The sequence below is a fragment of the Cynara cardunculus genome (assembly GCF_001531365.2).
Source record: "Cynara cardunculus var. scolymus isolate 2C chromosome LG 5, CcrdV1, whole genome shotgun sequence".
Lineage (NCBI taxonomy): Eukaryota > Viridiplantae > Streptophyta > Magnoliopsida > Asterales > Asteraceae > Cynara > Cynara cardunculus.
This window is the reverse complement of record NC_037532.1, coordinates 491687-515552: the sequence shown is the minus strand read 5'-3', so window position 1 is coordinate 515552 and position 23866 is coordinate 491687. Positions and strand designations below refer to the sequence as shown.

Here is a 23866-nt window from a genome sequence, read left to right as displayed (position 1 = left end):
TGCAAGTTCTTGAACAGCGATGTGGCAGTGAACACTGTCCCTGCATCCAAAGGGATCCCAAGCAAAATGGCACTCCCAAAGGTGAGTGACGAGATAAACAAAGGGGTACTCCACAAGACGATCATGTTTCCACCGATAGAGATCATGAATTTGGTAAGCCACCCATATTCAGACTCGCGAAATTCCTGAATCCTTTTGTTGAAGTGTTCTTCCCAAGCTTGGAACTTGATCACCCTCATGTAATTAAGCATCTCGTTCGTGGCTTTCATCCTCAAGTCACGATTTTGCATTATRCTGAATTGAAACCTGTTGTTCCTTTTAGTACCAAAGATCACATACAAYAAAACCGCCAACAGCCCGACCAAAGTTACCATGGCTGGCAGGCCAATGTACATGTATAGAATGGCTAATGCCACCGTGACTTGGACTGGCATAAGCCAAATAGCATGCAACTGAAGCATCATATCAGAGAGCTGTTGAGCATCTACAGCCATGTAGTTCACAATCTGTCCAACGCCATGAGATTGTCGGGCCGAACAAGAGAGTCGTAATCCCTTTTTGTATAGAGAAGTTATGAGGGTGGACCTTATCAACATTCCAAGCTTCTGAGAATGGAAATTAAACTGGTGGGATGCCAGAACTTCAATAAACTTTGCAGAAAGAAGGATTAGAATCAAGTAATACCCTTCGTACGGAGAGCTACTCTTCCCTGAAGTGAAATCGATGAATCTTTGGATCAATAGAGGTCCAACGTACATGACACAAAGCCTTACAGTGGCAATGAACGCAGTGAATGCGACTTGTTTCCAGAAGCAACGAAGCAATGTGGTTCGAACAGGATGTTTGTTCTTYTCATGAGGCTTAGGCCATTTCTCTTCAAAAAGCTTAGACATTCTCTCTGCCCGATGTTCAGGCGAAAGTGTTGGGATGTCCTCAAGTTTTAGAGGTGTTCTGTACCCTTTCTTTAACAAAGGGTTCATCCACAGCCAAAAGACTTTCGATAGAATTGAAGCCGATGCCCATCCACTCACTTTCGGTGACTTGTTCAAGTTATCAGCGTCAGATACTTTACCATTACCATTTAGTGATTCAGATTCTGTTGTCACGATTACTCCAGTAGTGCCAGTGATGGATTGAATCAAGAGGAAAACTGAAAGTAGTAGACATACCAACGAAACCATGTCTTGGGATTTTAAAACTGGCGTGTTTCCAGTTCCGGAAACTAACCGGATGAGGCTGGAAGAAGCCAACAGAGCAATGATGATGAAATTTAYTACCCAGAAAACACGAAGAGAGACCGGATGAGTCACAGCTTGAAATCTTTTCTCATGGATGATCAAAACAGTGATGACAAGAAAAGTTAGAGCTTGAATTAACCAACAGATTCCAGCTATTAGCTTCCATGTTATCTGGGTATTTTGGGTGAATGCCAAAACAGAAGAAGCAATGGATATTACAGCTAAAATAGCTGTCACGAGCAGAGATAATTTAAACTGAAGATTGGTCTGGACAAGTGGTCTCTTTTTAGTGAGAAGAGGTTCATCAATGGCGGAGGTGGTGYTGTGGGAGGAATAGAGTTTTTGGATAGCAAAAAAGAAGAGGATGAGCAAGAAGAGGACATCAATGGAGGMTAAAAGTGCCCTTTGAGGGCATGGAGAGAGGAAGATGAACCTGAGCCATTGAAGTATGAGTGGAAGTCCTGAAGCATCAACTGGCACAACAGAGGTTGAAGAACASGAAAGGGAGGTGAGCCAAGATGAAGCAGAAGTCATTTTTGCTTCCAAATGAAACCCACCACAAAAGATATATGGTCAACTGCKGGAAAGCTTTCAATTTCTATTGTACAGCTCCACCAATCTGCATCCTGAAAAGATAAATATATACAAAACAAGAACATTAAAGCAGAGAAAACAAAAAAGTCCGATGAAGAAAATCAGATTGAGTTATGTAGGAAAGATGAGACAAAGTTGCGMTGAAAAACAGATCCTTGCATGACGTGAGAATCTGATAAAGAGAAAGTAATTTTTATGAAAAAAAATCCATGGAATCTGAAGTATAGTTGAGGAATCCAAGTTTATTGGCAACAGGTGGAGAGGAAGTGATTSATCATCCTCTGTTTCCGATCTCATTCAGATAATAAGGCAGTCGGAGTGGGGGTTGATGCAGGATGTTTAAGCACGTTCCTCATTTGAAGTTAAAAAAAAAAGAAATTGAAATCCCATCGAGTCCAGGAAGTAGATATTTGATATGGTTTGCATATGATAGGAAGAAAAGAAAAGGAAGTGTGAACATTTGCAGGTACAGATTGGGTGGGTGGAGAAGATGCTTGAGTTAGAAATTTGATAAAAAAGGTAGCAGTTAATGTGAGCGGATTGGATGTAAGATAGAAAAGTTTGTTACCTTATTGTGGGTGTTGAGAATGGAATGGTGGGTTAATTTAGTGAAGAACATAAAGCAGAGGCGGTAGGAAGAAGAGGATGAATTTATGTGGATGGCAGTTTGGCATAGAGACAAAGGCTACTTCGGGGAAGATATGAATGGCCTTTCTTGGACATACGTCTACAACTTGTTCTYCTCCTCCTCCTCCACCATTGCTTTATTTTATGCTCAGAGAGATGTAATTCCTTTTGGCCCTGGCCCCTCCCTCATTTCTCAACTCCAAATTACATCATTTATTAATTATTTGGATTTATATTCGATTGTTTCAAGTTACGGAATAAATAAATTACTAAAATCAAAACTGCCTTTTTTAAACAAATAACCATATTCTAAACTAAAAAAAAAAAAACCTTTTTCATGTTTATTTAATGTTTATTTATTACCTATGCCTTCACGTGAAACACGTCAGGATTGGATTGGATTGGCCAGTATCTACTAAAATAACCCTTATATAATAATTCAATTGGTCTTTTCATATTATATTACAAATATTCAAACCAATTTATTTATGTCACACACTTTTTAACCACAAAGGTTATGATATCGTAGAATATCTATTCATTTTTAAAAGGGTTAAATCCATTTATTTTTTAAAAAAATATTTATTATAGCATTTTTTTTTTCTTTATTACAATAATGTATTTTCAAATTATTTTTTATTAAGCCATCGTATTTTAAAAAATTTACTCATAATAACAATGAGTAACCTGTTACCTTTTATACCGATTAACCCTTTACCTTTTTTTGCTTGTGTGGCTTTAATGAGGTGATGTGGATGACACATCATTTTGATGACTTAACTAAAATAAAAATAAAAACCTATATCAAATTAAAATTATTATTAGTGATTTTCATTTTTCATTGATATGATAAAATAATTTTGAAAGTACACTGATGTAGTAAGAAAGTCATATCACTATAGTACATGTGGACAGCCTACGTGGACAATGAGGTGGCATGGGAACCTAGTATAATGGGTAAATTTAAATCAAAAGGTTACCCAATGCTATGATGAATAAATTTTTCAATGTACAATGTCCTAATAAAAAATAGTTTGAAAATACAATGCTATAATAAAAAAATTTATAAAAATAAATTGTTATTTTGTGCATTTTGCCCTTTTTAAAAATACATAACCATTGAGTTTATCAGACTAATTTCTTACCGTCACAATTTACTAGGATTAGTCTCCATGCCTTTACGTAAATAAATAATTATTGTACAGTTACAAATTTTTTTAAAGAACTAACTAATAGTAATAATTAATTGGTAGTAGACATACAAGATCATCATTAAATATTATTAATAATTAATCATTATCTTCATTAGAAAAGAAAAAAAAACTTCATCATGAAATTATATCTTTTATTTTTCACAATGAAATATACGCAATCATCATAAAATTTGAATTGATTAAAAGTATAATAAAAAAACAAAAGATCCTTATTATATAATAGACTTGGGATTATGTGAGAACGGCCTGTTTTCGTAAAACCCGTGAGACCACCTTTTTACACTTGAAACTTCGCAGTAAAATGTTGTGAATGCGACTTTTTTTAACCTTTACAGTGTTTTTGCTGTGAAGTTTCAAGTATAAACAATGTAGTCTTACGGGTCTCACGAAAACAGGTTGGTCTCACGTGAACCCAACCCATATATAATATGTATATATATAAACTTTGTGGGGTAAACTTAAAAAGTTTGCAGCAGGGTCACGAGTGTTGACGGACATGAGGTGGTGATTACGACAGATGAATCATAAGCCCGTGGAGCGGTTCGCATACTCTTGGACCAATGCACCAAACAACGATGGTCTCTCTATCAACCGTGAAGGTTTMTCAAACTCTTTCGCATACCCTGCATGCATGTTTCCCAACTTTATTATAAACCCACAAATTAACTCCCAATCATCTACCATGGAATTAGAATACATCCACTTCACTTACCCGCATCGATCACCAATACGCGATCACAGTCCATCACCGTTGGTATTCTGTGCGCGATGCTGATGATGCTGCACTCCGCAAACTCCTCTCGTATGATTTTCTGAATCACCGCATCCGTTTGTGAATCCACCGAAGCCGTTGCTTCGTCCATGAATAACAGCCTGCTGTGCTTCAGCATCACCCGTCCCAAACAAACAAGTTGTCTTTGTCCCACGCTCCAATTATCGCCATTATCAACAACTAGGACCAAAACTCATTCAACTTCCAACACTAAAACACTACCCTTGTTCTTCTACTTGCTAAACAAATAAATATCAATCTTTGGATCATCGTACCTGCAGAATCTAGTTTACCCGGTTTCGAAGCTACAACATCCTTCAGTTGGCAACGTTCAAGACTCTGCAAAACAACTTCTAGTATTAGATCAAATATTAGACATCATATMCATGGAAACAAGAAAATAAGATTACCCTCCAGATCTCTTCATCAGAATATTGCCCAATTGGGTCGATATTGCTTCTCACAGTGCCTTCGAAAAGGATTGGTTCTTGAGGAATGATCCCAAAYCGAGACCTGAGATCATGTAATCCGAGCGTGGAGATGTTGATGCCGTCAATGGTTATACTTCCGCCAGATGGCTCCACCAGCCTAAACAGAACCTGGATGAGAGTTGATTTCCCACCTCCGGTTCTACCAACCACACCGATCTTTTCACCTCCTCTAATGCTTAGGGTAATCCCTTTGATCACCAAAGGCGTGTTTGGACGATATCTAACCTGTGCTCAAAAACCCAGCATCCATAATTTCCAAGTAAGATCACTCTTCAGAGGACGATTAGTTTCAATTTAGGTTTACAGATTCTTGTATTTTCAAGTTACCTGCAAATCTTTGAGCTCTACATTGCCTTTAGAAGGCCAMTTTGGAGGAGGGGGGCTATCTTTTTTCACCCATTCGGCTTCTGACGGTATGTTGGTGAACTGTTTAATCCTCTCAACAGAAACCATTCGGTTTTCGACAAAGCAACTCATGTATATCGCCCAAAACAGCGCTCCATTGAGTGACAATCCATACGAGAGTGATAATCCGACGTTCGCTGTGATCGACATAGCCCATTTCAAGATTAGTCCTCCAAAGAAACAAGAAAGGATTTTTGGGGTTAAGTTGCAAATATACCTGGTTTAACAATACTGCTAGGCAAGAGGATCATGAAAACWGTGGAAACACATAAGAATAAGCTTCCAATGAACTCCAAACGAAAACCTAACCACCCATTAGATCCATTATTGTGGAAATCCATTCTAAGATTTCCATTCACACGATCAACGTTTTCCTGAACAAACCTGTCCTGTTTCCTAAAACACCGAATTGTCATAACCCCAGAGATACTCTCCGAGAAATGGTGAATCACTGGTGCTTTGGTAATCGAATCAAGTCGTGTTATTTCACGAGATGTTGCAAGAAAGAATCGCTGACAACAATCAGGCAATAAGATCAAATCAGATTTTTGAGATACCATGTTCTAYACTAACTTGTTGATTAACACGAATGAAACATACCCGATACCAGAAATTGAGCCAACCGAGTGGAATCAGTAGGAACACAGTCGGCCAAGCGTACTGACAAGTGATGACGATAATGCCAATCACTGTTATGTACATAGAAAGAGTCAAGCTTGTTGTAAATGGAAGAAAAATATCGATGTTTGTTTGATCACTTGATGCCTGAAAAGATTAAACAAATAAGCATATTTTCGTTCAGTAAATGATAGTTAGTCCAACAGGAAGTTACCCAAAATGAAAGTTAGAAACTTTACCCTACTAAGAATTCTTCCTGAAGGCGTGGTATCAAAAAATGACATCGGAGCATGAAGAATGCTGTGTAGAATCTGTTTGAAGAAAATCTGGCTAGTTTTAAGCCCAAGAAGTGTTGCAGAAATGACTCTGCCAAATACCAGAAGGAAGGAAACACCCGCTATGGCTGTATAAACTTGTATGAATAGTAAAGGGTTGAAAGAGGCAGCCTGATCATCAGCGGTTTCGTAGGCCAACCAGTAATCGCTTGCCATCTGTGCACCTTGCCACGTCAATGAGAAGAACAAAACAATAATCACACCCCACCATCCAAAAGCCTCAGTTACATAAACTTTATAGACATTTAAGCTGATTCTTCCTGTTTCCCTCTCTTCTTCTTCTATTAGTTTTGATGTTCCTATGATAGAACTAGACTTGGATCTTTCTAGAACTTTCTGGTTTTCATCGTTTTCTTCCCTTGTGTTTGCAGCAGGAGATTTCTGTAGAGGTCTAGGGGAAGCAATTTCTGATGTTGTAGCATGCATTTCTACTAGTTGCAGAGAAGTTTCATGGGCAGAAACTAGAGCTTTAAAATCTAGACCAGATTCTAGTAATTCATCATACTTTCCCGATTGAACAATCATCCCATCTCGCATAACCTAACAGAGATTAAGTTGGATTAGTTCAAGGATTGACAGAATGATAAAAACCCTAATCTGCAAATCTAAAGAAGACTTGAGCTACTTACTAAGATCAAATCTACATTATGGAGGAAATCAACTTGGTGGGTGACGAGCAAGATTGTCTTGTTTCTGAGGGATCCCCTCACACACTCCTGAAATTTTTTTAAGAAAAAAGAGACATTTGAGATTGTGTAGAGTAAAAGAAGTGGATACACTTTGATGTTGCTATGATGACCTTGAATATTTCTGAACCGGTGTGAGCATCAACGGCGCTAAACACGTCATCAAGAAGATAGATGTCACAATCTTGATAAACAGCTCTGGCAAGTTGAATCCTCTGCTTCTGGCCACCGCTGAGGTTAATCCCACGCTCACCGATCTCAGTTTGATCTCCGAMTTCCATCATTTCCAAGTCTTTCTCCAAGCAACAGTTCTTGATTACTTGTTTGTACTTCTGTCCATCCATTGCTAAACCAAACAAAATGTTGTCTTGGATTGTCCCATTTTGAATCCATGCCGTTTGTGCAACATACGCAGTGCTTCCGCACACCCTCACCTGATATAACATCAACAACAGAGTTTGTGACGTTCTTTATTAAATTTTATGATGCCATCTATCAATGATTATCCTAAAGATTAGGGGGTACCTTCCCGGAGATTTTGTGCATTTCACCAATAATAGATGAAAGAAGAGATGATTTCCCTGAACCCACGGTCCCAACAATTGCTGCAAGTTCACCTTTCTTGACCTTAAAGTTCAAGYGGTTAACCACACCACCTTCAGCAGCTTCATCGTCCCAGCTGAAGGACCCATCTGTCACCTCAATCGCCGTGCTGCCGCTGCAATCCTCCTGCCTCTCAACCGCTCCCTCATCCAACTCCTTACTCAACATGAACCCATCCAATCTCCCCAATGAGATCATGGCCTGAGATAGAGAGATCATTGACTGAGGAAACGTCCGAATTGGCTCCTGCAAGTTCTTGAACAGCGATGTGGCAGTGAACACTGTCCCTGCATCCAAAGGGATCCCAAGCAAAATGGCACTCCCAAAGGTGAGTGACGAGATGAACAAAGGGGTACTCCATAAAACGATCATATTTCCACCAATAGAGATCATGAATTTAGCAAGCCACCCGTATTCAGACTCACGAAATGTCTGAATCCTCTTGTTGAAATGTTCTTCCCAAGCTTGGAACTTGATCACCCTCATGTAATTAAGCATCTCGTTTGTAGCTTTCATTCTCAAATCACGGTTTTGCATTATACTGAATTGAAACCTGTTGTTCCTTTTAGTACCAAAGATCACATACAATAAAACCACCAAGAGCCCGATCAACGCCACCACGGTTGGCATCCCGAGGTATGAGTAAAGGATCGCTAACGCCACCAAGACTTGTAGTGGCATAAGCCAAATAGCATGCAACTGAAGCATCATATCAGAGAGCTGCTGAGCATCTACAGCCATGTAGTTCACAATCTGTCCAACTCCATGAGATTGTCGAGCCGAGCACGAGAGTCGTAATCCCTTTTTGTATAGGGATGTTATCAATGTGGATCTTATCAACATTCCAAGCTTCTGAGAATGAAAATTGAACTGGTGGGATGCCAAAACTTCAATGAATTTCGCAACGAGAAGGATTAGTATCAAGTAATATCCCTCGTAGGGATCGGTAGTCTTCCCTGAAGTGAAATCRACGAATCTTTGAATCAACAAAGGCCCGACATACATAACACAAAGCCTTACAATTGCAAGGAATGCGGTGAAGGCGATATGTCTCCAGAAACAACGAAGCAACGTGGTTCGAACAGGATTCTTSGAGTTTTCACCTGGCTTAGGCCATTTCTGTTCAAAAAGCTTGGACATTTTCTCTGCCCGATGATCGGGTGATAGAGTTGGGACGTCGTCGATTTTTAAAGGGGTTGTGTACCCTTTCGTCAACAACGGGTTCATCCACAGCCAAAAGACTTTGGATGCGATGGAAGCCGATGCCCATCCACTCACTTTCGACGACTTGGTGGAGTCATCATCATCCTCCTCTGATCCTTCACCATTACYGTTTACTGATTCAGATGCTGTTGCCACTGTGATTCCGGTAGAGCCGGTGATGGATACGATGAAAAGGAAAAGTGAAAATGGTAGAGATATCAATGAAATGATGTTTTCAGGGGTGTTTCCTTTTCCGGAAAGCAGGCGGAGAGTGGCTGAAGAGGCAAACAGAGCAATGAGGATGAAATTTAGAGTCCAGAAAACACGAAGAAAGAGGGGATGAGTAAGAGCTTGAAATCTTTTCTCATGGATGATGAAGAGGGTGATGACAAGAAAAGTGAGAGCTTGAATGAACCAACAGGTTGCATCTATTAGCTTCCATGGCATGTGGGTATTGTGTGTGAAGGCCAAAATGGAGAGTAGAGAGGATAAAAGAGCTAAAATGGGTGTGAAGAGCAGAGATAAGTTAAACCGAAGATTGGTGAGTGCATGAGGTGTGGTTTTGGTAAGAAGAGGTTGATCAGGTTCAGCGGGGGAGATGAGTTTTGAATAGAGCTTTTGCATGGCAAAGAAGAAGAGGATGAGCAAGAAGAGGAGATCAATGGCGGAGAGGAGTGCTCTTWGAGGGCATGGAGAGAGGAAGAATGGAATCCCTGAGACGTCGTCGGGCAGGAGGGAGGAGGGAGAACAGGAAAGAGAAGCGATCCAAGAAGGCATCTTTGATTCCAAAACCAAAAAATGACTTCCGTTCAAACCTGTTTGTAAATGGTGATGGTGTAGCGCGACGGAACAATTTAAAATATGGAAGCACTGCTCGCTSTGTCAACATCTACAATCTAAGCAAGCATTTAACCATAACAARCAAATCTTTTATTTCATTGACAGTTACATGATTTTTGAAGTCTATGATGCAAGTGTAAGAAGAGAGTAGATGTTTGGAAGATGCAAATGAGAAATTAATAAAAACTGAATTCATATGATAAAAAATACAAAAGTAGTTCATTTATATTAAAAGGAGTGATGATGATGATGACAGCTTTTATATATATATATATATATATATATATATATGTGTGTGTTAAGAATGTAGCTGCTGCTGGTAGAGTGCTTTGGTTATGTTTAAAATTATTAGAATTATATATTAAAAGTATAGAATTTGTTGAATATAAACAAGACACATGATGAAAAGTAATACATTTATGAATTAACCACAAAAACTATATAAAAGAAAAGGAGACGAGACGAGACGAGGCGGCCATATTCTTTTCTAATTTTCTGAATCTTTTTTAATTATATATATAATAATAATAATAAAAACAAGAGAGGTTGGTAATTGTTTTTGATTTAATGATTGACCATAATAAAAACAGATATTTTTGTAATAAATAAAGTATCAACAAAAAGTAAATGCTCTTTCAGCCTTTGTGTCTCTTTCACATGTCACATTTTCGTCAAACTCTTTCTCCAATAACRTTATTTTCAATTGGCTAAATTCTACTTGTGATTTTCTACGATTTTTATCTTTATAGTTTAAAATTTTAGTTGTTTTCGTTCTTATACTTTGTAATTTATTGTTATTTTCGTTCTTATGGTTTATGTTGTTTCGTTGTGTGTAGTTTACGATTCTTTAATGTTTTGATCTCTAGTACTCGAAGGAACAATAAATTAGAAATTATTAAATGAAACTCATGATTAATAATAATGAATTATATAACTAATTCAATCCTAACCTATTTATTTTATCACCTTTAATGATTGAAATGTTATAAATTCTCACATTTCTTGAAACATGTTATATACAAAAAAAAAACACTAAAATTAATGATTTCCAAATTTTGATAATGAATTAATTAGGGTAAAGATTAAAAAGATGATTTCAAAGAAGCAAAATTTCAATTGCTCTTCTTCTTTCACATTRGAAAGTCACTACCTACTTAGTTGCCAATCTTGAATAAACACTTTTCAATTTTATGTAATTTCCTTAAAACCATTTTTATTTCAAAATTGATATTTAAATATATAACCGCTAAATGAAACATCGACTTAGATATCAATATTATAATACTTTTTAAATAAACTTGGCAAATACCAGAATTGAATAAATATAAATTAAATCTCGGTATTTCAATTATTCTTTTCTACTTTTTATATCATATAAATCAACATTATATGTTGTTTTTTTTTTATAAGACTATATATGATTCAAGTTAGTCTTGAGAATTTTCCATTATGATGACTTATCAAAAAAAGTTGTTTTGTTTCTTATAAAATATATAAGTTTATGATGCATGAATTATAACCAATATTAATTATTAAATAAGTAAAAGGTGCGCGTCACTGGTGATGTCAATTTGATTAGGACAAGGGGAGAGGCAGGTTCAACGCAAATCCCTACTTCCTTGGGGAACAAAACAACACCCCAATTCTACTTATTATTTATCATTATATCAATATTTTACATATTTTTTTACCCCATTTTATGTTCAATTCAAAATAATAATATCAACATGCATAACTAAATCATAACGTAAAACCACATATTTTTAAGTAAATGCATAAAATTTGGTTGTATTTTTTTTTTCTTTTTGACAATTAATGATATATTGATACGGTCATTTATTCAATAAAGTGTTAATGTTGAATTCAAATTTTTGTAACGTGTGGTTTACATAAACTATGCTATTCCTAACAACGAAATACTCTTTTTGTATGATTTGCTTGATAGTCATACATCATTATCAAACATTCACAATTATTTGACACAACTCTGACCAATCTAGTTTAATCAATTATTACTTGTAAGCGTTCTAGGTTGAGTGATATTTATCAAAAATAAACAAAGTCATGATAATATTATCATCAACTTAATTACTCCTTCAGATCAAGCTTCATCCCTTACGAAAATTGACTTGTTCAAAAATTGTTAMCAGACCCATTTGCATTTGCTTGTCATTATCACTGGTGACATTAATTTACGCATCTATTTTGTTTCTATAAAAGTGATATTTTCAACATTTAATAAATAATTTTAATGGAACTAAAAGATATTCAATATATGACTTCACATTTATTTTGTTACTTTATCTAACTAATAATTACATAACTAAAATATATCTTAATGTTATAAAAATTAAAAGTACTTCAAATAATAATACCTGTTTGTTAACAACTTAATTACTTTCATATGGCTCACAACTTATTTGACCAATTATACATGACTGTTTAATAGTGGTTTAATTCATTAGAAGTTTTTTTTTTAAACCTGTCATTCCCAATTAAAAAAAAATGTTCATTTCATCTATGAAAAAACCCCTCTAATCAAAAACCTTCGTAATCCATACAAATAAATTAATCCACAAAAACAACTTTATCTATACAAAACTTAATTTGAAAACCAACCAAACAGTTCGGGTTTTTTTTTAATTCTAACTTTTCCCTTGCGTAACAAAAAAGGGTTTATGTGAATCTCATCATATTGTGTATGATTCTATCATCTATACATATTGGACAATACTTGATCTTTCGATAATTGCGTGTGAAAAGCAAGATCTCAATCATAAATGCATCCGGTGCCAAATTTGAGTACAACACTGACAATAGCCCACTTCAACCACTACTTTAAACGTATGGGYATGGCTTTTTGTGGATCATGGATACTTACTTCAAACATCTGTCTTCTAGTGCCACCTTSACCTTCCTGAACATAACTAGTTTAACAAATGTTTCAACTCCATAAGCTACACCCTACAAATTATATACATATAAATCCGTATCAATTTTCGACCATSAACTCTTGGCTACTCGTTGTAACACCCGTGTCAACTTCCTTTCTACAAAAATTTCATCTTGTAAAACCACCTCAAACACTTGATTTAGATATGCTCTYTTTATGTATCATCAAGCTCAAAATAGTTTTTAAGTTTGCCCCATCTAGTATTTGGCCTTACCAGAAAAAGACCATCATTTATAAAACAATTTTCATATGACTATGCAAACCATAATCTTTTTACAAAACAAGTCCCCCCTCAGATTCGTCTCATCACTTGCTTGTGTCCTGCCCGATAATAAAAGCAACCATATTGTAAAGATCGGTCGTTGAACCTTCAAAAGCAAATCTGGACCACTTAATGGATCATCTCAGCCAACTTGACTTAAACTCTTAACAAGTCAAGTTCCCACCTAGGTCTCATCTTCAACTATTTGCTTTGTATCTGGCAAACTCCCAYGAGCAATTAGGTTTTAGGCTTCTTTGGCGGGCCCATGTCTCCAGGCTCAGATTTCCGCTTTATACCCAAGAAGTGCTCAACCTGAAAGAAAGTTGTATTCATCACCATTCTAGTCAACAATTTGAATTTTACATTAACCAAGCCTTATATTAGGTCATCTATCCTAGTTTTTGCCAGTCATTTAGWGAAATGACCTTCTATCAAAGTTACTTTTRCAAACTAACCTTCTAGYGTTGTTTCAAAATTTTATAGGGCTGGTGTTTTATCAGCAGATGAATCATCTGTAAAARGTCATGCTCCTAACTGAAAACTCAYTTAACTAAATATCCCTTATAATACACAGGCTAACTGGTGCAGGCATGGCCATTTCACCACTTAGCTCTGACCCAAGACTCGGACCRTTCAAGATTCTATAGAGACATGGTGTTTAACAACAGAGGTAGAATCTAATACTGGATTAATTAAATGATTATCTGATATCATAATGCATCAAATGAATATACTCTATGATGAACAATGGATAACAAGAAATCAAAAAACCAAAAAGAATATGGTAAACAAAGGGGATAAATAATTAGTTGCCAGCAAACAGAAAAGATAGTGTAAAGTGATGCACAAACCTTTCTATCGCCAAGCATAGGTGTCAAGCTCCCTGGGAAGTCCTCCATTGTAGCAAAACCACTTCTAGGATCACTTGTTTGGCTAAAAGAATTCACAACATCCATAGAAAAAAGGTTAAAATCACATTAATGAGTAGAAGACAAAATTGTTGCAGATATAAATAACTAACAAAAAAGATACATACGCCAAAAAACAAAAAATACTGAAAGCAACGAGGCGTGTATCGCTCACGAAAAAGGTATCAGGCACCAAATTCCCCATCTATGTTTACATTCTTATATAACCCAGCCCAAACTTCTAACAATTCCCACAGCCGTCCTAACTATCACAGCTAATACGATGAACTACAACTTAAGAATTAAACCAATGTAATTGTCATGATCATGCCTTGGTCAGCATCTTTGCTTAAGTAAATGATTGTCCACAACACATTTGCATTATATATGATGCATTTTAATTTAAAGAGGGCTACCAACAAAAAGTATAACTCAACCATTTATCCAACCACTACAACCTTGAGACTGCAATATAAATGAGTTAAAATGATACTGTTATAAAAGAGTGAATATCGAGATACATTCATATATAAGAGAAATATAGAGTGGGTGGCACCAAGAGGCTCTTGGACTTGACAAACTGAGACGAGCTTCAAACCATTACGCACATATCTACAAATCTAAGTAGTTTCTGCTACTAATAGGTAACCATGATCTTATTTTCTCTTAGCTCCTTTATTGACTTAGATATTAATGTTATATGAAACAGACATGGAAAAAAAAAATATGTAACGAGAAAAAGATCAGTCGTACCCTGGTTTTACATGGCCACTAAGAACAAGATAAGGTGTCTTCATCTTAGATTGAGCTTCCCTCATTCTCTCAACAGACAGTGATGGTGTGTCKGAGTTTTTCATTTGTTTCACCTTCAGCTCCTCGTGATATTGCCGCATACGCTTTTCTTGTTTCATTTTGCCAGGCCCCTTCCCATGGAATTTATGTGAAATCAGCCTAAAGGCCTCCTTAGGAGTCAACTGTTAAAAACAAAGAATCTCAGTCATTGATAAGATAATCATAACTTATTCAGGAAACTGTCTTCTGGAAGAAGTCACATGTTGCAACTGAAACCATTCACAGACTATGATCTGTATTACATACTGCATACATGCATATTAAAAGGATGCATGTTGAACAGAAAAAAAGCGCTCAGGTAGATTTCAATTTTTGAATCTTTCAGTGAGAGGGAATATGAACAACCTCTAGGCATTTAAAGGGAGAGCATGGTAATGACATTGACAGGTCGACACCCATTTTTATCCAAATACAAGAAAGTCCATAAGCCATGCTTAAGATGGGAAAGCACTGAAAAAACCATGTCCTTACAGCATARCAGAACTCATTTTGCTTCGCTCAAGCATTCTACTATTAACATGTCAGGGGGAAATAGTAAACATCAGAAGACAGTAACCAAGACCCAAGTAATATTTTATTTGCTAATTGCATCTTTTGGTTCATTCAATGAAAAACCAATTCTCCATGCACAATTTACTACAAGTAAACCCAGTCGAATTTTTTTAATTTTGCTGATTTTTTTCTTTCAATTAGTTTATTGGATTATTTTCCTCAATACACAATTTGCTACAAGTAAACCCAGTCGACGTTTTTACAAAGAAATGCATCCATAATGGGCAGTTGCAGAAAACCTACAATTAGAGGCAACCATCACCAACAAAAATCAACCTAGCATATTGACCGTATGTCAGAATTATCAAAATTTCATATTGCCATAAAATTGGSATAACTCAAAGACCTGGAGTATTATGTTAGGGGTTTAGCTGAATGTAAATATTTCACATGCATCACTAACACCTAACATAACAATAGTATCAAGATAAAAGTATAAAAGTCTTAAGTGGTTGCAGTGAATACTTACAATTCTTCCATATTCATCTGTCCTCTCAATGCGTATCTCCTTTTTATCATCATTATCRTTAACAAGACCAACGAGCTTACTCTTTTTCTTGTCCATATTCCGACCACCCCATTCCACAGTGTCTTTAAGAGTACCCCTGTCCTTAAGTAGCTGAAGTGCACCAGATAACCCTTTACCAAGTGTATTCTCATGAATTGTTTCATCTGGTTTGACCTCTTCCTCCTCATCTGCCATCTTTTCATCCTCAACAATATCTTTCACCTCTGCCCAGCCACCGTCTTTGCCTTTTTGTTCTTGATCCGATGATGCTGGTACTACGTCCTCCTCCATAAATACATCTTCAGCATCAGGATTATGAGCTTCTGAAAAGCACAAGAAGAACAGAACTATAAAYGAGAGACATTTAAAAAACTGATTAGACAGCATTATTGTATACAAAGCTAAAGCACATGCAGTTTAAAATAGGAAGGACTAGCATGCCTTCATCAAGCTGAAGACCCCATACAAACTCCTCCATCTCTGTGAAGACAACCTTGTTTTCTTGTGACTCTCCAGATCCTGGGTCGGCATCCGAGTTCTTAGTAGTGGAAGAAGCAAGTAGAGCAATTGCTTCAGATTGTGTACCCTCATGTTGCCTCTTTAGAGCTACTTTYCTTGCCCTTTGTAATGATTTATGGAGATCATCATCATCATCGCCAAATACAAGGTTGTCTCCGTCCTCCTTTTGAAYAGTAACGGTCTGTTCCAGTCGCAGTGCTTTAGATGCTTCATCTGCCTTGACATATGCAGATTGGAATGCTTTGTTTCTCTTTTCAGCCTCAGATCTCTCTTGTTCCTCTTTAAGGGCCTGCCTTTTTCCATCAACTCGTGAACCAAGGTCCCCAGTACCCAACCCTGTAGACCGAGCTTCTGCCTCAAGAGCATCAATATCCAACTTATCTTTTTTTCTCAAAGATTTCTTTTTCTTGGGCTTTTTGAACTTTAGCATCTCTTCACTGGTATAATAGTCTGTTGAGACCTTCCCAGATGTAGTAAGATCTTCAAAGCGAGTGGTCACAGACGCACCATCTATCCTTCTCCTAAGCTGCAAGTTAGAGCAACCGCTATTTATTAATTCTCTCTTTGCAAAAGTTAAAAATCAAACAGCAACATCTGAAAGAGTTACCTCCTCCAATTTTTTCTCAGCTTCACCACCAAAGCGCCCTCTTTCATCAAGAGTTACACCCTAGAAGAAATTATATGGTCAAGAAATTATATGAATGTGTCATCRATATATGAATCAAGATGATATATTCACCTCGTCGACAACAGGATCATCATATTGTGGAAGCATTTTTTTTCCAACTCCAGCCTCTTCATTAAACCTGCAAAATAGAAGGACCAGAAAGCAAGATTAGCCTCTAAAAGCATTACCAAGAAACCACAAAAAATTCAACTATTAAACTTACTTATCATCATAAACTCCAGTTTTCTTTGTTGCTGCCTTATAAGCCTCATTTCTCCGCTTCTGCTCACCAATCTCCACATTTTCAAGCATATCAATCTCTGGTGTAYACAAAGTCACCTTAAGAAATCTGGGTCCAGCAGAAAACCACTAAAGATGACAGAGAAAGAAATTGAACAACTAATAACAAGAGAAAGTAATTTACCTTGATTAATGTCACCATTAGCAAGTATGCTCTGATCTTTCAGTGTCAAAACAACTGCACCACCTTCAATCACCTTGTCAAGGCCATGAAGAACTTTAAACCCAGCAAGGTCATCTGCCAACGTTGTTCCACAAAGCTTTAAGACAATCTCAATAGATAGATCAGTATTCAAAAGGAACAGAATAATTTTGGACATGCCCCACTGTCTCCAATATGGGATGGAAAGAAAGTAGAAGAAGAAACATAGAGAAGCATAATCATCTGGAGCAATCAGTGACGCCATATAACATCGATGATATAGATGCTACATATTCTAAAAATTAAAACATAGAGTCTCCTTAAAAAGAGTAAGCAACTAAGCATCTAGCAATCAAGGATAGGTAGCAATAGTGATGTGTATAAGTATACTAGAGAAGAAACCGTACGAGATGTATGCGARCGAGTAGCCTCTTCGTCTTCATCCTCTCCTTGAGTGGCATTGTCCTGAATTTTCACAACTTATATTAATCAGATGMACGATAGAGAAATCAGTCTAACTCACACATGAAAACATGTCAGAAGAATATAACCAACCTGCTCCTCGAACATCTTTGATCGTTGCAATGCTTTCTGCTTTTCAGCATTCCTCTTATCCTCAAGCTTTCGGCTTTTACTAACCCACGATAATACATCGGAACCGCCTTCTGGCTTTTTTTTTAATCGTTCTTCCTTCATCCTAACAAAAGAAGGACAGGAATAAAATGATATTGTACACGTCATTAGCACACACTGAATTGAAAACTGAACCCATCTTTTAAAGCTCCAAGCCTCACATAAAAAAAGAACAATGAATACTATACTAAAATCATACTACTAATAACTTGACCGTAAACTTTTGTATGGTGCAAAGCTCTTTTTGTAATAACAATTTGCATATTATTATTAGAAAACCTCTTCTAGTATTAGAAATTTGCATGTTTCTTATTAGAAAACCTCTTCTTCTAACTGAAGACTGTTGTATGATGCAAACCTAATTACTTTGTATGTGTATTCTAAAGAGAKATAGTTCACAATACTATATGCAAAACATGACCGTAGAGGCGTAGACTGGTGTAGGGTTCAGACTTGATTTGCATGTGCAATCTAAAGAAATCTACTTCCGATGCTATACAAAGAATATGTTTTAAGCAAATAATAATATAGAGAAGAAATCTTAACAGAATGAAGAAGGACAAAAGAGGGAACTTGCTTTAGTGAAAACCAAAAAGAATCTAAGCATACTAMAAATTGATTTAAATAGAAAATGAAGAATTAATGACGGATGTTTCTCACCTCATAATGCGATCTTGAAGTTCAGATGCAGACTGCTGAGATCCTGCATGTTCACCTTCAGCATTGACTTCATGCTTAAGGATTTTAGTGGCATCTTTGTCACGATGAGAACCCATATCATGCTTACCTGTACCCCTATATTGACCATCCTCAGAATCWGATGTTAGCTTGTCATCCTTCCCCAAATCTTTATGTAACTCCATGTGTTGCTTCCGGCTCACTTTATCTCTCTCTCTGGACCTATCTTTATCATAATCTCCATCCCTCTCCCTCTCCCTCTCCCTAGTTTTCTCTCTGTCCCTGTCGCCATGAGTTTCTCTCTCTTTCTCCCTGTCTTTTTTTCTCTCTCTCTCCTTTTCCCTCGTCCTCTCTTTCCCTTTGTCAGTTCCCCTTTCTCTGTCCCTGCTCTTCTCTTTTCCCCTCTCCTTATCCTGCCCACGGTCACCATCTTTCTCTACCTCCTCTTTCTCATGATCTTTATCCCTGTCATTTTCTTTTGCCCTCACCTTATCTCTGGTCCTATCCTTTTCACGGTCATCTCCTTCTTCCTTTCGTTTGTCTCTGCTAAAATCTTTCACAAAACCTTTAGACTCTTTGTCCCTCTCTTTTGAAGTATCACTGATCTTTGACTTCTCTCGATCTCTACTTCTGTGATCCTTGTCTTCTCTTCGACTACTCCTACTTTTCTCCTTACTACGATGCTTCGATTCTCGTGATTTATCATTGCCATTGTCTTCCAAATCATCATATCCTCCCTTCCACCTCTCGCCCATTGGAGASTTATCCTGATCCCTATCCTCAACACTTCTCCCACATCTTGCATCGGACCGCTCCAGATCCATAATGACTCCGATTATCAAACGCAAACTTAGCACTTAATTAGGGYTGGGTAGTAAGAAAATGTATTACAAAAGTATATGAAGGCAAGATGGACACCCTGTCACCAACAAATAAAAGCAAAGATGATGTTAGTTTAATTACAAAATCAATAAAGGGTGGCAATGTAGGACAAAACGAAAAAAAATCCCAAGAKCATTTAATAAATTCCTTATTAATGAGGAAATAGCATAGACATTCAAAGCATGCAAAATCAAGGTTAGAGTTCATGTAACTATGAATGAATCCATTGGTACAAAATTAATCACATATAACCCGTGTCATGACACAACCATTTGATAGGTTCATGTGAATAAGTAAATGGTCATGATTGCTAAATATAGTAGGAAAATTGAAAAGAATATGACGACTTACTTCATGACCATTTGACAAAGAAAAATATGAACTCATGAACTAGTGTGTACCATATTATGAACTTTGAAGCCAAAGAAACTAAAACAACATGGAGTACGTAATTTGTTGCTCTCAGTTATGCATGCTCTTCCCTTGATGTAATACAATTCCAAGGACTTGGAGAGTAAAGATCTTTCGTGTATCTCGTCATATTTCCTAAGGTACTTTACMGCAATCTTCATGCTCATAGTAGGCTAGCCCTTTTTGTTGTATATCTAGAAGGTTCCTAGCTCTAGAATGCTCCTTGTAGAGGTAGAGACTCTAATAAAGGAAGGAAGTCTCCCATATTGGTAACCATTCAAAATGGACATAAAAGAGAGCATTATAAAAAACARAAGGTATAACGCGTTCTCTCAATCTCCTCATGGTCTTCATCTTGTGATTCCTTACAGCATACCTGGCTTGAATAGAACGGTGATGTTCCATCACAAAGTTAAAGTATTGGCTACATATGCATCTCATTACACATTGCTAAATTGGTTCCACTAGATAGTGCTCCAAAGATGAAAAACACAATTTAAATTTAACTCACCATAGAAGCCATTGGTGTTGTAGCTATCCAACCTTGGCTCATCTTACCATAAATAAAGCTAAAGATTCAACAGACTACCAATAAGTAAATAGTTCTGTACGACCAACATAACAAACTAATCAACCGATTTCAACAACTTCCATATATGTTCACTTTTCTGCTAGTTTCACATCATATATATAAATTCATTTGTTTAAAATACTGAGTTAGTTGCATGGTTTCCTTAATAAGGCGGTTCTAAAGATTTTAATTTATATCAATCTTGTAACTTGACTTTTGCAATCGATACATATTTCGCATCTAAACTTACAGTTCAATTGCTAATCGGAAATGTTCGATTTGATTGTACAAATCATAAATCATCAAACACTAACCCACACAATATAGAACGGTAATTCGGTAAAACTGTTAGATCGCCTGTGTTGGATCTAAATCAGATTCCGGATCAATCTTATTTATTATTGTTAGAGGTGTCAACATTGGGTGCGGGCCAGATTGGATAACAGCCAATATGAAAAATGGTTCAAAATGGACAAGTCAAGTGGATACTTTTTTCAAATGGGTTTAAAATGGGTCAAATTTTTGGTTGGGTCTAGCCTACTATGAGCATGAAGATTGCTTTAGAGTACCTTAGGAAATGTTAAAAGATACACGGGAGAGCTTAACTCTCCAAGTCCCTAATAATTATATTACATCAAGGGAAGATCATGCATAAYTGAGAGGAGCAAATTATGTACTCAAAGTTCATAATATGCTACACACTGGTTCATGAATTCATATTATTCTTTGTTAAAGGGGCATGAAGTAAGTCATCATATGCTCTTCAATTTTCCTACTATATTTAGCAATCATGACCRTTTACTTATGCTGATAATATTTACTCTTCGTCTTAGTAGCCACTTTGTATAACAATGATTCATTGTTATGAGCCAAGTAATTCAATTGAGAATCAATCTCACAGATTTCATGAAAGAGAGTGTTGGAAGTAACATGCAATGTGCCACTAAATTTCTAAGTAACCTCGTAAAAGATGGACAAATATTTGACAATAAAAGCACACTCCCAATCRCTAGAACTAGGTGGTCCAATCCTCTTCTTGTTTTCTTTCTCCTCGAAGTAACTCAAAAACTTGTCATCTTCATCTGCATACCTTTCAAATGTCTTTTCAAACTTAAGAACTACATCCAACATTATAAAAGTAGAATTCCATAGTGTAGGAACATCTAAAACCAACCACCCCTTGCATTCAATTTTTCCTTCTCAACGCAAGATCTAAACTTTTGCAACCTTGAAGAAGATGAACKAATATATCTAACACAGTTTACAATGAGGTTTAATTATAATACCCGTCAGATATATATGTGTGTGTGTATATATATATATATATCAGTGCAAGTTTAATATATATATATATATATTTATATTGAAGTTTGGGTTAGTTTAGGAAGTTGACCAATCTTGAGGGGTTAATTTTGCATAACTCGCTTTAACTTTGCAATTTGGATGACGGGCTTGGGCTTGGGCTTGGGCTTTTGTATTTAGATTAGGGTTTAATTAGGGTTTTTTTTAATTCTTATATAAACCTAAACCTAATCCTTATTTAGCCTAACCCTAATTCTTATATAAACTTAACCCTAATACCTCTAAATGTGTTAGCCGCTAGAGAGAAACCCTAAGAGCTTGGAAGAATCCATTGATAACCTAGGAGGGAGCCGACGGCCAAAAGCAAGCAAGGTTCCATCGATTTCTTGTCGGTTTGAGGTAAGTTTTTGTCCCATTCTCGAATCTATACATTTAGTAGTTGGGTTATAAAATTTTGGGATTGTTCCGATGACTCAAAGGTCACCGATTCGGTCAATAGTAATGGCAACAACTAGGGTATGTCAAAATCATCTTTAAAACCCAAAAATTCTTCTCGTTCTTCTCTCGAATTTGATCTTATGTGGTTTGCATAGTATGGATATATATATATATATGTACATATATATATATATATATATATTGATAAGATTTAGTTGAGTTTAGTTACATTATTAGTCGTTAAAGTGATTTAGTTGAGTTATGCCATCAAGTTATCAGTTAGGATTGATAGTAAGTTTGGGTGTTTGTTTAGGGCATATATAAAGAAATAAACTTGGGGAAATCGATAAGTTTTGTGAAGTTTAAGGTACGGATTCTTAATTCCATTCATTCATTTGATTCGTTCACATTTGTTTACGAGCCTTAAGCTTTCTTTCAACTCGGATTGATTGACTCACGATTATTGATATCCTTATTGTACCGCATTTCCATTCACTTGCAATTGTTTTATGTCGTACATACCGTAAGAAAGCCACTTTCTAATCATGTTATTTAAGTGGGTCATTGTTGGTACAAGTATGTGTTTTCTCCAAAATAATACGTTTATTTGTTCGGTAATATTTTGGTATGATTTTTACGTCTAAAAGTACATATGTTGGTACTTTAGATCGATTATGTATTCTTCGAATTGAGCCTCCTTATATCATGACTATTTGTTTATTCAACATAATTCCTTACTTGACTTATGTTTGACTTTTCGTTTGACTTCGTTATTTATTGACCATATGTAAGACGTATAACGTCACATTCGTTGTGACAACTCAACTCTGGGTAATTCGAGCTACTAACCACCTATGGGGGTACCATAGGCACGTCATTGTGGCACCGATGGCGTGACACTAACCGTGGCAGTGTGATCAGTCCACGGCGTCTCCTCTTTTGTGCTCTTGTGAGAGCTATTTTGGTGTGATAGATATTAGATTTAGGAGGCGTATAGGTCGGCCATATATCTGACACTTGTCATGTTAGTTAATATGCAAGTGTATGCGTTTTCGAGCTCGATTTGTCCCTTCATATGATTTTGTATGTTTATGTTAATTGTTGATTTTCTAAGATTTTAGTACTCATTTGGTTCGATGTCCTGAGATATTTTTGGCATGTTTGTATTACCATTTTTCTATATTTGTTTATCCGTTCACTGGGCATTTGGCTCAGCCGTGTTTTCTTCTATTCTTCACGGCAGGTAATCAAGGGGAGGCTAGGTTTTGTGACAGAGAGTAGGCAAGGATCTTGGTTCCAAGGATTTCAAGAGGTTGAATGCTATGTTAATTCATTTATTGGATTTTTTTATCTTTTGGCTATTAGATTAGATTTCCTTTAAGGGTTGTTTTTGGATTTTCCTTGGTTGTTGGAGGTTTTTGGAAGTGGTTTGTTTGGAGACCTTTATATCTTATTTGGAGTTATATTCAATTTCGTTATTGGAAGATTTTATTTTATTTCTTTGTATTGAAGACTATATTTTGGAGGTTTTATATTACGGCTCCATTACGTTTGAAGCAACCTCCCTTCCTTCGGGTTGGGGGTGTTACATACTATGTCAGCACCACACATTAAATGCATGTACTCACCATCAAGACGAATCCACTCCATGTGTTAACCCTT

General features: G+C 36.4%; 3 protein-coding genes across 5 annotated transcripts in view; all 3 read right to left on the bottom strand.

Annotated features, from left to right (window-relative positions):
- The window catches only part of LOC112512170 (ABC transporter C family member 14-like), a 6472-nt gene extending 3896 nt beyond the window's left edge, over positions 1 to 2576 (bottom strand). The window contains exons 1-2 of the mRNA XM_025118033.1: positions 2401 to 2576; positions 4 to 1864 (exon numbers count right to left, since the gene is read on the bottom strand). Of these exons, the coding sequence (XP_024973801.1) occupies positions 4 to 1772 (1769 nt within the window). The 5' untranslated portion in view covers positions 1773 to 1864; positions 2401 to 2576. The remainder of the gene's footprint in view (positions 1 to 3; positions 1865 to 2400) is intronic.
- A 1577-nt stretch (positions 2577 to 4153) lies between these two features.
- LOC112513100 (ABC transporter C family member 14-like) lies at positions 4154 to 9571 on the bottom strand. Of its 2 annotated transcripts, XM_025119243.1 has the most exons (12): positions 8922 to 9571; positions 7506 to 8891; positions 7094 to 7414; positions 6924 to 7010; positions 6199 to 6834; positions 5942 to 6106; positions 5559 to 5853; positions 5264 to 5478; positions 4856 to 5161; positions 4721 to 4784; positions 4386 to 4625; positions 4154 to 4296 (listed from the first exon to the last, which is right to left on the bottom strand). In XM_025119243.1, exons 1-12 carry the CDS (start codon positions 9561 to 9563, stop codon positions 4196 to 4198), a joined length of 4458 nt encoding a protein of 1485 aa, XP_024975011.1. In that variant the 5' UTR covers positions 9564 to 9571; the 3' UTR covers positions 4154 to 4195. The 2 variants fall into 2 exon arrangements, with proteins under 2 accessions (XP_024975011.1, XP_024975010.1); XM_025119242.1 differs by having other exon boundaries at positions 7506 to 9571.
- Positions 9572 to 12693: 3122 nt separating this feature from the next.
- LOC112512514 (SART-1 family protein DOT2-like) lies at positions 12694 to 21599 on the bottom strand. 2 transcript variants are annotated; one of them, XM_025118513.1, is made up of 13 exons: positions 18710 to 21599; positions 18583 to 18625; positions 17845 to 17986; positions 17697 to 17754; positions 17272 to 17385; positions 17071 to 17167; positions 16920 to 16986; positions 16788 to 16847; positions 16103 to 16706; positions 15623 to 15984; positions 14503 to 14723; positions 13693 to 13774; positions 12694 to 13153 (listed from the first exon to the last, which is right to left on the bottom strand). In XM_025118513.1, exons 1-13 carry the CDS (start codon positions 19422 to 19424, stop codon positions 13079 to 13081), a joined length of 2640 nt encoding a protein of 879 aa, XP_024974281.1. In that variant the 5' UTR covers positions 19425 to 21599; the 3' UTR covers positions 12694 to 13078. The 2 variants fall into 2 exon arrangements, with proteins under 2 accessions (XP_024974281.1, XP_024974280.1); XM_025118512.1 differs by having other exon boundaries at positions 18583 to 21599.
- Positions 21600 to 23866: the final 2267 nt, after the last annotated feature.